Genomic DNA, 17,168 nt, shown 5'->3' with positions numbered 1-17,168 from the left:
GCAGCTCTATATGAGGCATTTTTAGACAACTATGATGAAACATTTGCTTTTACGTTTAAGCTGGCAGACCTACTGACGTCTCTATGGAGTTAAAAGGTAAATTTCTTTGGTATAAAGAAATCTGTTAAGCGTAACGGCCCATTTCCTTGAACAATGTTGCAGTTGAATTTCTAAATGTCATATTGCAATGCTGTGAGAAACACAAGCGAAAGAGTTGCTGTATGTGCAATCGATGGTTTGGCTGACACCTGCAATTTCTGTATTTCCGTCAGATTTGGTTCTGACTTTCTCAAGTCAACAACTGTTTCTGTTAGGCTGACTATAACTGAATCATCAGCACACTGATCGGCACTATGCTCAATGTTTAACTTCTAGTAACTGCTGTAGCAGCTGCAATACAAGAAACATAGAGGTTACACCCTTGATGGGAGCCAGTGACTAAGATATAATTTACCATATACACTAGCTGATGAGTGAAAAATACAATGTGGACATAAACTAAACAAATTTATCCTATGCTGAGAAAACTGACTGAAACAGAGCAGGATGAGACAAAGACATCACTAAGACAAAGGAGGTTGAGTTGAGAAAACCATTTGAGCAATACTTGAGAAGTGGGATCAACTGAGGGCATACAACTATGAGATCTCCTCAGTTGATCCCACTTCTCAAGTATTGCTCAAGTGGTTTTCTCAACTCAACCTCCTTTGTCTTAGTGATGTCTTTGTCTCTTTTTAGCTTATCTCTTGCTCCTAAGGAACCCTTAGGAGAAGTAATTCAGAAACAAATGATCACAGAATGATACGAATATGAGAAGCTCAAACTGGTCTCAGAGAAGAGATTGAGCAACACACGAGAACTCATTTTTCCTACGGGAAGTGAAATGATCTGTCCATGCAGCAAGATCATTTCCCTCAGATTTAGTGCTTTTATCTTGTTTTTGGACACCTTTTTTTGCAGTGTAGAACATGTACCATCATCTCAGTGGTACCTGAAGTGTCACACCCGTACTAAACATCTTCTAGTATGTTTTAAAAAAGTGCATTTCAGAGCTTTTAGAGTGTTAAGAGCAAGGTTATAATAGTTTTGGATTTTTTATTAGTCTTAGTTTTAATTTCGTTTAGAATTTTTGTTTTCAAATTCAGTTAGTTTTAATTAGTCTTTAGAGTGAGTTTGCTAGTTTTAGTTTTGTTTTTATTTTTGGAAAATGCTTAGTTTTAGTTTTTTTGTAATGGGGTATTTGTTGGATGCCAGGTTCAAAGAGGTCATAATAAATTTTGCTTTTATTTCCTTTGGTTTATCCATTTTAGCCCCAATAAGGTTTAGCCTGGGTATACCCATACTGCCTTGCGTGCTCAAATTTCATTTCGAACCTCCAGGCAGTCTGGAAACCAGGGAGGTTTCTTAGCCCTGTTTTAGGGATCCAATCACAGAGCGGGGAGGGACGGCAAGGCGATGACGCGTACTACTCGGAAGACGGAAGCTTGTAGTTTTGTAGTTTTCTTACAGATCCAACATGGCTGCAGCAGACGTGAAACTCTCTTTAGCTGTAGATGGTGTTTTAAATAGTTTAGAGTGAAAGTTGAAAGGCGAAAGGTCTCTCGGCGGCTCCGCTGTCCCCCGGCTCGTAGCCAGATCACCGGCGTTACGGTAGCCGGGCTATTAGCTATTAGCACTGCTACGTTACGGTAGCGGGGCTATTAGCGCTGCTAATATCCCCGCTACTGTAACGCCGGTGGTCTGGCTACCAGCCGGGGGGCAGCGGAGCCCCCAGAGACCCGCAGCAGCTTGTTTATTGCCCATAAAATCAGTGGATGTGTGTGTGGCTGAATGACATGAGGGGGAATAAAGCGTGAAAATAAATAATCTTGCAGAAAGCGAGAACTGGAGAAGCAAAGCAGCAGCAACACTCTCTCACAGACACACACACAGACACACACACAACAAACATCCATTTCTGTTGCTCTACTACGTCATCTGGTATAACTGATCTGATTGGCTAAGAGCTACCTACAGACGCTTTTGATAGACATTCTAAGCGCCCAATAAACGGCTCCGGAGGATCGTGAACCACGCCTCCTCTACGGAGAAATGAACGGCTGGTTTCCAGACTAATCTCATTTGTGATTAGTCTGGTGTTAGTCAGGCTAAATAAGGTTAATAACTCTTACAGTTTCAGGTGTTTTGAATTTTGGTTGGAGTGTAGACATCCCAGTCTCAGTAGACATATTTACCATGTGTTCCTGCATGTTCACTAACAGAATCCTCTTTCTAATGTAAACTCTGGACGATGTATGAAAAAAGTTGACAAAGACGATAACTAAGGACATTTTCACTATAATTTTAGTTAGATTTAGTTCGTTTTGTTTCAGTTAGTTATCGTTTTTTTTAAATTTCAGTTAATGAAAATGTTTTTCCAATTCTAGTTTTCGTTATTTCGTTAGTTTTCGTTAACTATAATAACCTTGGTTAGCAGTGGTCTGTTCAGCACTGTGAAACCTTGGTTTGACATATCTACGTCTTTGTCAAACACGCTTGATAACTTTGTCTATTTTGCGGTAGTTTGCTACTTCATGGCATTGAGTTCTCTAACTCTCAGCACTATTCCAACATCAACATGGTCATAACAGACATCAAATGTGATTTGACTGTCATTTTAACATTTAATGCACTTGCTCTGTCTGTGTTTACAGCTTTAGAGAGCAGGGTGTAGACATGATTCGCTGGGTGTGTTGATACAGAATGACTCCAGCCAGTCCCTCCCCCTCATACACACTATTGCATGCTTCCTTCCCTTAGCTGGCTGACTTATCATAGGGTGACTTGAACTCACTGAGTCAGACAGCTCTAGCCTTCACACTCACACAACAAGGAGAAGCTTCTCTACAGGCCAGATGGTAAGTCACTCAGCTTAGTATGATCCTCATTCCCATAAACATCTGCTGTTATTTATTGTGCTCTTTGCCGGCTCTCAGTTAAAGGCATTGTTTTATAGCTAACTTTAACAGCTCTTACACACCTTAAAGCAGTTTTGGGTTGATCATTTTAAATTCATACTGACTGCATCATGCTGCAAATGTTAAGTTTGAGGCTGTATTTGTGTTGCTGACAGGTTTCCCTTCCAACATTTCAGACTGAGATGGAAACTACAACTTTTAATTACGATTACGGGACGGACGATGGGATGGAACCTGAAGGTCCTTGTGATTTGAACAGTGTCAACTCCCTGGGAGCTGGGCTGTCCATCCTCTTCTACTTCATGTTCCTCTTCAGTCTCTTTGGCAATGGGCTGGTCCTGTTCATCATCCATCGGTGAGTGGACCAACAGATACTCTAAGCTGAAATGAAAACACTGAGAACTGCAGAAGTCATTAAAAAAGAATGTTACACAAGCAACACGGCAGGTCTTACAGTGGGTCAATTTTAAAATATTTAGTGATTTACCTTCAACAGTACACATGTGGCACTTGGTTACCTTTTTTCAGGAGATAGAGGAGGGCAGTTCTTTACCTAACAGCCCGATGCAGTATCAGGTACTAGTTGTAGCACAGTTTGCGCTAGTAACGATCCGGACGGTCCTTTTTTCTCTTGAGCAATGTCCACGACTTTCAAAAACAATTTGAAATGTAGACTCAACAGTCCACAGCACTCTTTTCCACTCTGTGTCAGTTCATCTCAGATAGGCTCGGGCCCAGAGAAGTCGGTGGTGTTTCTCCATGTTGTTGATTTAAGGCTGTTTGTTGCATGGTAGAGTCTTAGCTTGTATTTGTAGATGCAGAAATAAACGGTATTTCCTGTCAAGAGTTTTACGAAATGTCAGAATTTCAGAAACGCAGCAACATAAAAGCACTTAAAGATTCTGACTAACAACCAAACTGTAGCAACGAGTTCCACCATTCCATAGGTTAACTTACACAGAGTTTACTATCTGCATGGTCAGTCTACAGATCTTTTGACTTTGGCGTGAATGACAGTGTGAATGGTTGTCAGCCCTTGTTAATCTGGAGACCTGTCCAGGTGTACCTGCCTCTCGCCCAATGTCAGCTGGCTCCAGCCCTCTGCCTGAGTTTGGATAAGTGGTTAAGGAGAATGGATGAATTACCACTCCTTGAGCCTTTTTCTTTAAACCAAGAGTGCCTTCTACGAGGCTCAGAAAATAAAGAAAATTGGGTAATACTTTCTCAGACCTTACTCAGACCTTTGACGTGACTGGTGGCTCCTTTTGGATGATTGGATAAGGAATGGTAGATTGTAATTTCATTACTCTACAAAATGGCTCACTGTTAGACTAACATTGGCTCAAAGTGACCCACTTTGTAGAGTAATAATTGACATTACAATCCACCAATCCTCATCCAATCATCCAAAAGGAGCCACCAGTCACGTCAAAGGTCTGGAGAAGGTGCTATTTGCCGTTTCCATGGTTTCGTTTACCGCTATGTAGAGACTTATAAAGTCCATACAAAGTAAAGCATATTAAGATCATAACTCATATACAACAACTTCCTTACTTACTATTAATAAGCAATGATTCTGATGTTATTGAGGGAAAACTCTTAGTTAATGTCTTACTGGTTGTATAATAAGGCCATGCAGAATAAGGCATTAATAACCACTTAATAATGACTAATTAAGAGCCAATATGTCACTTATTTGCATGCTAACAAACAACTAATTAATGTTGAATATGTGTCCCCTAACATAAAGTGTTAACGAAAATTGTTCATGAGGCTTCATAGGCACATCACCAATGCAGATCCAGTAGAAATTGAACTGGCAAAAGAATCATATTTTGGAAAGAGCCTTATTTCAGTCAGCACAAATATCAAGATCAGATAGCCAACATTTTATTTCCTGTGGATGCTTCCTCACAAAAGCAACCCGATGCTTGAGCAATTTAAAACTTTTAATGTGAAGCAATAGCAGCAGGAAGTATTTGGTTTTCTTGGTTTTTGATTGCAGTAATTCAACCCAGCTCTGACATGGTTGTGGGACAGTGAACAGTAAACAGTAAGCCGATATCAAAGAGTCAGTCACACATCAGAAACATCAGATTACATGATGCACCATTTAATTTGAATCATGCATGTGAAGGCAATGTAAATACAGCATAAAAATGTCTCTCTAGCAATGAAAACAACCACAGAGAGAATCATCAGAATGCAAATACATTGAATGACTTTTAGTATAGTGCTATTACTATTATTATCTGAGAACAATACTTTCCCCACACCCTCATACTTACGGTCAACAGCATAGGACTGGTGTTTCAGTATTTATAATGCAAATTAAGTCATATTTTAGAAGCATATTCTAACTACTCGTAAGGTAAACAAATCAGTGTGTAAGATTACATGAGTGTATTGAATATTAAATCCATATTATTTACTCCTTCAGTCAGAAACATCTAAAGAGAGATTTTAAAGGGTTTAGTCTTCTTGCCTTATTCAATTCTGACATTTGGGAGCCAGAATGGACAGGGCAGTTATATGACAGGCTTCAGTTCTAGACCATTTGGGGCAGCAGTGGATATGACTGGAGATGTCTTCAGGTTGTCAGAAAAAAGACACACACTGGCAGAGTGTAAGATGAAGACATACTCTTGTATCCACAGAGAGTTCTATTCACGAGGTAAAGTTCCTCTCTAAAGCCCCTGAGTTACCTCCACTATGTCACTGTCTGCATCTCTCCTTTCTCCACCACTGCTCTCCACCTTTGTGAGCAAACAAATAGTTCTGGTGGTCATGGAAACACAAATGACAATGTAAGAGATGAGCTCAGCAAAGTCTACCTGGGCCTCGGACTGAAAGAGTTTATAATGTGGAGGTGAAGAGATGCTACGTCAGCTGCATGCTGACAGCGTGAAAGCTCATGGAAAGTAAAGACCAATGGTATTACTTATAGTTCAGAAATTCAAGTGAAAAAATGTTTTTTTTCTTTCTTTCTTTCTCTTACATTTAAAAGGCCAATTTAAAAAAACCAGCACTGCTTTAACGCTGCTTTTCCTTGATGCATTAACCTCTGAGAAGAGGGTTATGATATAGCTGGGGATGTTTGCTTCCTCATTCTGTTAGTTGGCTTCCATTTCAGATCTTATATTTGCAGTGTGAATTATGTATGATTATGCTGCTTATAGGGCTAAACACTATGGAGAAAAAACTTTCCTCAGTAACAAAAATGCAATGATAATCTGCACTTATTTCACCCTTCAGGGTTCTTAAAACATATTAAAGCCCTGATGTGTAGGATTTAAACCTTTGGGGACTTCTAGTGGTAATGTAAAAAAAAAGGCATCTTCCAGCCAGCTTCCCCCTGACCAACTCCCCAATGGATCGGTCCCAGGAAAAAAGGCTGAATTGGCTAATAGCAGGGTGTAGACTGGGCAAGTTTGTTCCTCAAAACAAAGAAAAAAAACCCTTACTCGTTGGGAAAACTCTAAACTGCTGTCTCATTTCCAGTTGTCCTTTGTGACACAGCTCATTTACGTTTACAAGTGTGTCACACTTACTATAACCCATAACCACCCTGACACATTCAGTTTTGTCTTTTAGTGATTGGGAGATTTTTTGGAGAGATAGCCAGTCAACAGTAGATGACACCCAGAAGTGACGTACATCACCAAGATTTGAGATTTTGATTATGCTTGCAGCAATTTTGGTGTTGATACCGTTTGTTTCACAGGTTTGATGTGAAATACAACTATTTTTACCACTCAAGCATTGATAAAAAATGGTCAAAAATGACATCAAGACCTTGAGGAACACAATAGAAAATCCAAGATGTGAGTTGCTATAAAAATGTTTGGAGATTTTGGAGATTTCTGTAAAAATTGTATTCACAGTAATTGGATGATGAGCACTTCTGTTCTTTAAACTGCCTGGAAAGCCCCTTACTATTGATTTACCTAGGAACGCCACACATCCTGTGAATGCTCGAGATCTCTAGTTAGTTGTTGTAAAGTTTCATAAGACTGTGATTATCCCACAGATTGCTACTATGGGCACTATCATGATCACACATAAATAAAACCCATTTCATTCCAATATCTTGAGGTCAGAGATCAAGGGACCCCTTTGAATATCAAAATTTTGCCTACATTTGGATCATTAATTAGCCTCCTTCACAACAACGTAGTATGACATGATACCAATGTATTCCTAAGTTCTTCTTGTTTCATATAATACCAGCATCTATAGCCTCTAAAAGACAAAGCTCCCAGTGGGAAGAAAATAGTTCTAATATGTATCAACAGACTATAATAAAGTCCTTTTTAGGCATTTTAAAATTTTGCAATTTTTGACAAAAAAAACGGCATGATATCGTATGACTTTTTTGTTTTTTGTCCAATTTTTGGAAATCCCATAATATGCTTTTTTCCCTGTCATTTCTTGACAAGAATCATAGGGGAAACGCTGCATACTGACTTGAGGTGCTTACCTTTTACTTTAGAATCTTTCTGAAGGTACAGTTGGCCAGGAACCAATGGCAAAATGAATGTAAAAAATATTAAAAAGCCTGCATACTAGCAGCAGAGCTGAAGCGTTTGGGGGTGTATTTGCAAAAAGAAGTTGCAATATATTTGAATTTCTGTTAGATGTTGAATGAAAATGTGTTAAAAATGTTTTTATTATACGAAATTATTAAGGCCTCTTTTGGTAGTTAATACTAGTGATGTACGAATGAAGCTTCATGAACCATTATTTTTATTTTCTGAGCCCACTAGATGGCGCTCTCTGTTCAAAAACAGGCTGAAACCACACTCAGTTGCCATTGCTTGAGCCTCTTTCTTTAAACCAAGAGCGCCATCTTAGGGAAGGAGTGAGGGAAGGTGGATGGGTCAAAAAAACAGACTTTCACCAAGGAGATGTTATTTGTAGGAATTAACTTCTGAGCATCACATATTTAAATTACCAATGTAACCATGTCACATCTGGCAGTCACGTTGACCTTGTAACTAATATTTTAATTTTTAAACTGTTTTTTATAACACCACGTTTTTTGCCCTAACCTTAGATAAATCGTTTTGTAGCCTAACTGTAATGAAACAGCAACACTTCCACAATGATTGTCAGGTTTATGTATGAGGACATGTTGATCTGTAATTGAGGGTATAAACAAATGAAACATGAGGTTGTATGGTTTGGAGGATATATACACTCATTCTGAATACGAGACACTCCGTTCTTTGAATTCTGTTAACTCTGACTGCTCAAAGTAAAGAAGATTTTATTTGTGTGCTGCACTGCTGTTCAGTGCATACCGGTGAAACACTGGTGTGAAACAGCTTTGTCAGGAATGCTTGTGTGACCTATTAGTAGTGATGTGCCAATGATGCCTCGTGAACCATTTCCTGTACTTTCTAAGCCCACTAGATTGCGCACTTGGTTTAAAGAAAAAGGCTCAAGCAATGGTAATTGAATGTGCTTTAAGGTCTTTGGTGAACAGAATGGACCATCTAGTGGGCTCAGAAAATAAAGGAAATGGTTCATGAAGCTTCATCGCCCATCACTACCTATTAGCATTTAGCATCTTTCCATCTAACTGTTGCAATTACCCCTTTCTAGGTTTGAGAAGCTGACCACTGTGACCAACATCTTGCTGCTGAACCTGGTGTTTTCCTCCGTGTTCTTCATGTGCAGCCTTCCTTTCTGGGCAGTCTACACTCAGAGCTCCAATTGGATCTTTGGGGCGGCCATGTGCAAGATTGTTGGCAGCGTCTACTACCTGGGCTTCTACAGTTCTGTCCTCTTTCTAACTCTTTTGACCTTCGACCGACACGTTGCAGTTGTATACTCCTTGGGCGCATGGCAAGTGAGAAACCAAAGGTATGCAGTGATCTCCTGCGCTGTGGTGTGGCTGGTCAGTGCCTTGGCATGCATCAGGCCCATGATTCTCCACAACACTTTTACGTACAACGTACTTAACAGAACATACTGTCAGGAATATCCTGGTAACCTAGGTAATATTAATGTGCCGCTGTTGAAACAATCTGGATTTTACCTCCAGCTTATCCTCTTTTTGATCTTTCCTCTGGCTGTTATTATCTACTGCTACCTTAGGATTGCTATCACTGTCATGTCATCCAAGATAGTTAACAAGTTCAAGACAGTCAGGCTAATATTTGTCATTGTTGTGATTTTTTTCATTTGTTGGACCCCATTCAACATTATAGAGCTGATTCGCGACAGACCCAGCGACTGTGAGGGATTGAAGAAGATGCGTTATGCTCTTGAAGTCACTCGTATCATGGCATACACTTACTTTTGCATCAGTCCCATCTTCTACACATTTGTTGGGAAAAAATTCCAGAGCTATTTCAAACAACTGCTGGTGAAACGTTTCCCAGGTTTGAGGAAACATATTACTGTCAGTCAAGAAATTGGAACCAATATGTCCACAAAAAGTACAAAAAATGAGCTTTAGAAATGGCAAGCCCTTTGTTTCTCAGGACTGATGGTGTTTCAAATACAACTGAAGAAAGTAATCAATTTGGAGCATGTTTTTAAAGTTAGTTGTCAAAGTCTAGTCCAATTTAATTCCAAATTAAGCTCCTGTCACCTCTTTATTTGTATTCATGGCACATGTAAATGTAGACTAGAGAGGAAGTTTAACTGAGCTATCGGAAAACATGGTTCCCTACAGAAAAACACACCAGTCCTGTTCTGAGGACAGATCCTTTTTGCCTTTTCAAAGACTCAGGGTACAAGTTTCTTTCCCTAATTTGTTGCAGCTTCATGCTCCAATGAGCTGTAAAGCTTGATCTTTTTCAGTTTACACTGCAGTATTTCATGAACATATTGGTACTGATCCATTAGTGATGTGCCAATGAAGCCTCATGAACCCTTGTCTTTATTTTCTATTCATCTAGTCAGCTCAGAAAATAAAGTAAATGGCTAATGAGGCTGCATTGTCACATCACTACGAATAGTTTTGTTGTAACTTCTTGCCCTCTCGTGGTCAAAGGCTGATTAATGAGGCTCAAGTGAGATATTGATATCGGAGGGATTTGTAAACCCCAAATTAGACTCAGCAATGATTTTATTAATAAAACATTGTTGCCGTGGTTGGTCCAAGTTAGCTGCTCGGTGCTTTGCACTGAGGTTTACTGGGCCAAGCATTTATTTGTCATATGCTTCTTCATGTTTCATGTTCACAAAGCTACTGAAACTTTTGTTAGATTACCAGGTGGCAACCTCCCTGTCGGAGCAATGAAGCAAACACAGACGTGCCTTAAGCCTGCAATCTTTCAAAAATCCAACAGGGGTCGCCTACAAAAGAACTGCGGTTCTATCTATCTCAATAGAAAATGAGACGACTTCTCACTTGATTTATTACTTCTGCAGAAGTTAATCTGGCAACATTATGGTCTCAATCGCTGGTTTTCATCAAGAAAATATGATGGTAATTGTGTAAATAATGGTTATTTTTGACTGACAGGTCGATAACACATAGCAAAACAATGTTTATCCACGGCCTGTGTACATTTAAAAAGCGGTGAACTTTTTTGCCGTGTTTTCATCTTTGACCCTTTCACAGTGTGTTTTCATTTCATGAAAGTTTATTTGAACATTTAATTAATTTAAAGATGTCTTGTTCAGTGCTCGGTTGTACTTAAAGACACTCCAAGGAGTTGTCTGTTTTTCCAGTAAGTAACGTACATTTTGTTTTAGTGTTAAGGTTATTTTAAGATACACCCGTCCTGGCGCCTCCCCAGTCCAAATATGGCCTCTCCTGGTTTGAAAAAGCAAAATGGCAACCGCCGTAACTCCAAACTCGTTGCTTCAAATGGGCAGTCCACAAACCAATGGGTGACGTCTAGTGAAGTGACAACGAAGCTTCGTGAAAAATTTTCTTTATTCCCACTAAATGCCGCTCTTTGTTCAACAAACACCATCAACTACCATTGCTAGAGCCTTTTTTAAGCCAAGACCGCCATCTTGTGGGGTAAAAAAATAAAGCAAATTGTTCATGAAGCTTCGTTGTCACTTCACTAGTGATGTCCATTATTTAAACTCCTAGCACCACACGTCAGTTCTACTCCTTAAAGAATGGTCACTAGCACTTTTTGCTGCACTAATGCTTCTTATTGCACAATACTTTGATTGTTCCCCTTTTTTCCTGTAAGCTGCTTTCGATAAAAGCGTCTGCTAAATGACTAAATGTTAAATATTAACATTATACAGTCTATGATGCCTATGATACTGAAGTATGGGGTCAAGGAGCATCATACAGCAATTAATCTCCATTATTATTTATGACGTGTTATTTTTTCTGTTATCAACTATCAAAAATGAACATGTTATTTTGACAGCCCTAGTAATTACACATTGTCACCAGTGACTACATAGACAACATATGAAGAACAGTAATTGGTCAGCTTCGGCTGCTTGTGATTTCTCCTGCAAGTCTCCATTGTCAGTGCAGTTTATTTTTAGCTAAGATAACATTAAGCAAGTTGAGCAAAGACAGAGTAATGTGCTGCTTTTCACATTTATCACCTCTCTGCCGAACACCTACTGATCACCACGTTGACCTTTCTCTACCGCACGGTATGAAACAATGGAATGTATCAGTGTCAGACCACACCTGGCCATAATAAACATTTTTCGACTTGCATGGACAGTTATCTGTAGTGATGTACGAATGAAGCTTCATGAACCATTATTTTTATTTTCTGAGCCCACTAGATGGGCTGAAACACTCAGTTACCATTGCTTGAGCCTTTTTCTTTAAACCAAGAGCGCCATCTAGTGGGCTCAGAAGAAAAAGAAAATGGTTCATGAGGCTTCATTTGCACATCACTAGTTATCTGCACCGCCTTGAATACCAGAATTTCAAATATTGAGCTGTTAAGCAAAATATGATATGGGGAAAAAAATCCAACCAGAATGGAGCCGATTGTCCCATAATCCTAAACATAAATATTAGAGCAAACATTAAAACCTCGTAGCAATGAAATGACTTTGGATGTTATGCAAAAAGTAGTTTGTGGTGTATAGTTACCATTCAGCCTCACAGTTTAAAGGCTACATCTCTTGTTACACATAATTTGATTTGTCTGAAGCTATTATTGTTATTCTGCCTCTCTAGAACGATGAATCACACTCATTGTCCAGTCATTTACCATCTGCTTTTGACTATATTTGTTTTGATTTTGTCCATGTTTTAATACCATGTTGTTTCTTAATATTGTGTTATTTTTGCACTCAAATGATGTAAAAAGGCAGCTGATTGTGGTGTGATGAATTATTTACTCTCCAAGTTTATGATGAAGCACATTTTACATGGGAAAAAAGCTTCACTGTTCATTTGTTTAAGTTTAAGTTGCCTCATTGCCTGTGTAAATATCAGATGTTTGATTAAATCAGTAGGCTGCATGTTTTCATTTTTTTCACATCCCTATAGTTTGTTTTCTGAGAACACAAAAAGTGCAGAGGTTAAAATACATGTTCATTAGAAGAGGAAATGCCCTGTAGTTTCCTCTTATGCAATCAAGAATTAAAACAGAAGTAAAGAGCTGCTCAGGAAGAGAGGTTGAGTCAATAAAATGTTGATTAATTATTTTCCACATCGGCCTGAAAACATGATTTCAGTTCTTCTTTTAAAAGGTCAGTTCAGCCAGATAAAATACATGGAGTGATATCTAGTAGGTAGCTATAGTATCATTTTCCTATAATCTGGGTATTTAACTAAAATGCTGGTATTCCTGCCTCCACACCAATTACACTTCAGAATTGTAATTTGTGGAAATACCTTGGTTTCAAATCTAAAAAAACTGTAAAACTACTGGTAGTCCCATTATCCTCAGCTGTTCTTTGTTTGGTGCTAATCAACAAGCATTTTCTGCTGACCGTAGGTACCAGTGCAGAGAAGTACTGCTTGAATGTGCAAAATAATCTGTTGAGAAATGATAATACAATCTGCAGCTCAAATCAATTTACTTTTTAGCATTTTGCTAAAGCACAACTGTCTTTTTACTTGTCAGAAATGTTACTTAAATGTTTAATAGAACTATAGTCTCCTTCAATTAGTGATGTCCAAATGAAGATTATTGAACCTTTAGTTGTATTTGTTGAACCCACTAGATTTAAAGAGAAAGGTTCAAGGAATGACAATTCAGTGTTCTTTAAAACTTTTGTTGAATACAGAGTGCCTTCAAATGAGCTCAGAAAATAATTAAAAAAAAAGGTTAATGGAGCTTTATTTGACCATTATTATATTTAATGTATTCAGGTGGTGGCAAAAATATATATAACAAATTAAAAGAAAGTCATATTGTAAATTGCCCTGAACATGTCAATTTTCTTTATATTTGGTCTGCTCTTTATTTTTTTTATTTTTTTCCCACAATATTTTTATTTAATTTTCAGTTTTTAACACTTTGACATACAGCTTTTACATTCATGTATGTACATTCAACTTCCATATTTTAAAATAGCTGCGTTTACATAGAGATACAAAATAAAAACAAACAAAACATAACACTTGGAACAGGTATGCTCCTCCTGGTAAAGAATATGGTCATCTTTATACGATTGAGTATTGTTTGTAATTGGTGTAAATTAAAACATATATATAGAGAAGCAATATGAATCTGACAAGATTGGAATCTGCATTGTCCACAAAGACGAGTTATCCACTTCTTTGTCCGTTAAATCTATGTTGATGAAAGGGCTCCATATTTCCTCAAATACATGCTGTTTAGCCTTTAATATGTAAGTTATTCTCTCTAAAGCAGGGGTCTCAAACTCAAATTACCTGGGGGCCACTGGAGGCAGTATCAAAATGACCAAAAAAGACAAAATTACTAAAAAAAGACACACAATGACAGAAAAAAACTAAATTACTTAAAAAAAGACACAAAATTACCAAAAAAACCCACAAAATTACTGAAAAAACATTAAATTACTTTTAAAAAAAAGACACAAAATGACCAAAAAAGACACAAAATGATCCAAGAAATACACAAAATTACTAAAAAAACCCCCACAAAATTACTAAAAAAGACATAAAATTACCAAAAAAAGACACAAAATTACATTACATAACATTTCCACTTAATAAATAAACGCTCCGGTAGCAGCTGCCTTTCTTGTTGTTAATGTCGTCATAGAAACAAGTGAAACAAAGCTCCAGCTTGCGCAATAAAGGAACCTTCCACACACAACACAGTAAAGAGACATTCATATAAAACTCACATTAATCTTTCATATCAAGGTGATGGCCACAAAATATCGTCACAAGGGCCGCAATTGGCCCGCAGGCCGCGAGTTTGAGACCCATGCTCTAGTGGGAAGCTTGCTAACATCTGTCTTATCCATTGACTAGTACTTGGTCTATAAATCTTTTTCCACAATAATGCAAAACATTTCTTAGCATAAAGCAAGCTGAGGTCTATAAATGTCCGCTCATTCCTACTATAGTTATGTTTCTCTGGGTAAAAGCAAAAAAAAAAAAAAAAAGTTTAGGGTCCAGTAAAATTTGTTTTGACTATAGCCTGCTCTTTATTTTACTGTAGATATGGTAGATACAGCATGCCTTGCACATAATCATCATAGGATTATCTTAGCATTTCACCACCCATGGTCATAAACACCATTACTTATCATTTATTACATGTTTTAAGTTTGTGTTTTAACCCTCTGAAATCCTGGGCTATTATGTCTATTAAAAAATATGTTAAAAAAATCTTTACCATGCCATGTTGGTATCAGTTTTATCAGCACAACCTTACCTATATGTCCTGATAATTAATTTTTAACTTAATCAAAACATTTGAACCCAAAAGGAAAACATAACATCTAATCTTGAAAATCATGTTTCACACACAGAAATGTACATGTTGAAAATATGAACACAGGTTGCAAATTTAACATATAACAGGTAAAATGAGGATAATCTCTAGCTATATATTTTTAACTAAATATATTTGATATGATCTCCAGTTTTTCTTGGCCGAATTTCATCAAGAAATATCTGGTATGGAGTTTCAAGCCAGAACTTGAGAGGGCAGCTGATGGCAAGACTCCATGTTGCTTAATTTTTATTTCTTCACGTCATGAAGAAGTAATATGCAGGTGGTCTCATGGACTCCAGAGGGTTAACCCTCTATGGTACGGTGTTGCCCTCAGGCAGCATACCCATTTTTGGCCTGTCAAATTTCTACAATGCATCTTTTTGAGTGATGCAATACTTAAATAAAGAGGGAAGAGTCTAGGGAACCAATAGCAATGCTTTAATTTGTCACATGACCTCCAGGAGGCCATATTGAAACCCTATTTTTCAGACTTTTCCAAAGGAAACAGCTTTGCCATTTTGCACCACAAAAAGCACTCAAAACGTAATTTCCATCTGGAAAATAACATATTCCCACTGATAGGTGAGTAACCCTTCATTTTTGATAGTTTAATACACAAGACAATCATTTAAATGGGTCGATGGTTCAATGGTACAATGTACCTACAACATTCAGACAAGAAATGGGTTAAAAAAAGTTCCTTTTATAATGTTTTTAAATTTAAAATGTTTTGTATTGTACCCTGTTGAAGTTACTGAATCTTTTACACATGTTTAATAAATAAATTATGTTAAAATGAATTAAAAAACTCTCTTTTTAACTTGTGCACCATTATGGTACAATGTTGCCTATGGACAACAAACCCCAAAAACTTCAGAATTTTTTTTTTTTCAGATGATGTTCATTTAGTGTATTTTGAGACAAAAAACAATTGGAACATTATTCTCCTAACTGGCATCATAATGTGTACCATAGAGGGTTAAGATCACCTGTCAGAGTACCCTCCTGCCTAATGTTTCCTTCTCTGGCACTGCTAAATTTCACCCTGTACACCACTCTGTGATAAATCGTAAACCAGGCTTAAATTTCTGCCATTCTTTCCACTGGAAGAAAGAGAGGGAGGCAAAAAAACCCAAGCTGTCAGGAATAAATGGGGGGTTCAGCAGAAAGTAACGCTTTCAGATAAGAGGTCTTTCTCTCCATTTTCCTCTTGTGTGTCATGAGTAAAGTCAAGGCAAGGGAAAAGTTAGAAGAGTCTGACATTACTGCGCAGAAGATTATCAGATTAAACATGTTCTGCAAAGAGGAAGTGAAGTCTTGTGCAATCCAGTAGAAGCTGGGGGAGGTGAGTCATTTTTATAAGTGATAAAGAGGGCACTTTGACACAAACACATTCATGTTGTTGTATTGGCCTGAATAATCTAATATATCTACAGTAGTTTGAGTTATTGAAAGTAACCGCTCAGCCACTGTGTGTGATCCGCATGATAACAACAAGGCTAGCTCAGAGTTACAGTAGCTGCTGCTGGGGGGGAGATGACTGATATGATTCATGATAAAGAACACACACATTCATCAGGAGGGTCAGTGTTCTGGCTGTGGTCGCTGCACACTATAACATGGGGCTCAAACTCGTGGCCCGCGGGCCAATTGAGGCCCTTGTGACGATATTTTGTGGCCCCCACCTTGATATGAAAGTTTAATGTGAGTTTTATATGAATGGCACTTTACTGTGTTGTGTGTGGAAGGGCCCTTTAATTACTTTTTTTGGTAATTTTGTGTCTTCTTAAAAGAAAAATGTGTGTCTTTTTTAATAATTTTGTGGGTTTTTTTGGGTAATTCTGTGTCTTTTTTGGGTAATTTTGTGTCTTTTTTGTCATTTTGTGTCTTTTTTGTAATTTATTGTTTTCTTCAGTCATTTTGTGTCTTTTTTTGTAATTTTGTGTCTTTTTTGGTCATTTTATTTCTTTTTTTTGATCATTTTGTGTCTTTTTTTAAGTAATTTCGTTTTTTTTCTGTCATTTTGTGTATTTTTTTGTAATTTTGTGTCTTTTTTGGCCTTTTTGTGTCTTTTGTTGTCATTTTGTGTTTTTTTTTTGTAATTTTGTGTCTCTTTTGTAATTTATTGTTTTGTTTCAGTCATTTTGTGTCTTTTTAAAAGAAAAATGTGTGTCTTTTTTAATAATTTTCAGTTTTTTGGTATTTCTGTGTCTTTTTAAAAGAAAAATGTGTGTCTTTTTTAATAATTTTGTGGTTTTTTGGTAATTCTGTGTATTTTTTTGGTAATTTTGTGTCTTTTTTGGTAATTTTGTGTATTTTTGGGCCATTTTGTGTCTTTTTTTGTAATTTTTTGTTTTTTCAGTAATTTTGT

The 17,168-nt window shown here is 37.4% G+C and overlaps 1 protein-coding gene across 2 annotated transcripts; it reads left to right on the top strand.

Annotated features, from left to right (window-relative positions):
• Window positions 1-2,577: 2,577 nt before the first annotated feature.
• Window positions 2,578-11,759, top strand: LOC131961671 (C-C chemokine receptor type 3-like). 2 transcript variants are annotated; one of them, XM_059326511.1, is made up of 3 exons: window positions 2,578-2,897; window positions 3,134-3,312; window positions 8,565-11,759. In XM_059326511.1, the coding sequence occupies exons 1-3, from the start codon at window positions 2,895-2,897 to the stop codon at window positions 9,421-9,423; spliced, it is 1,041 nt and encodes a 346-aa protein (XP_059182494.1). In that variant the 5' UTR covers window positions 2,578-2,894; the 3' UTR covers window positions 9,424-11,759. The 2 variants fall into 2 exon arrangements, with proteins under 2 accessions (XP_059182494.1, XP_059182493.1); XM_059326510.1 differs by having other exon boundaries at window positions 3,113-3,312.
• Window positions 11,760-17,168: the final 5,409 nt, after the last annotated feature.

Source organism: Centropristis striata, chromosome 23, assembly GCF_030273125.1.
Source record: "Centropristis striata isolate RG_2023a ecotype Rhode Island chromosome 23, C.striata_1.0, whole genome shotgun sequence".
NCBI lineage: Eukaryota > Metazoa > Chordata > Actinopteri > Perciformes > Serranidae > Centropristis > Centropristis striata.
This window is presented reverse-complemented; position numbering and strand designations above follow the sequence as displayed.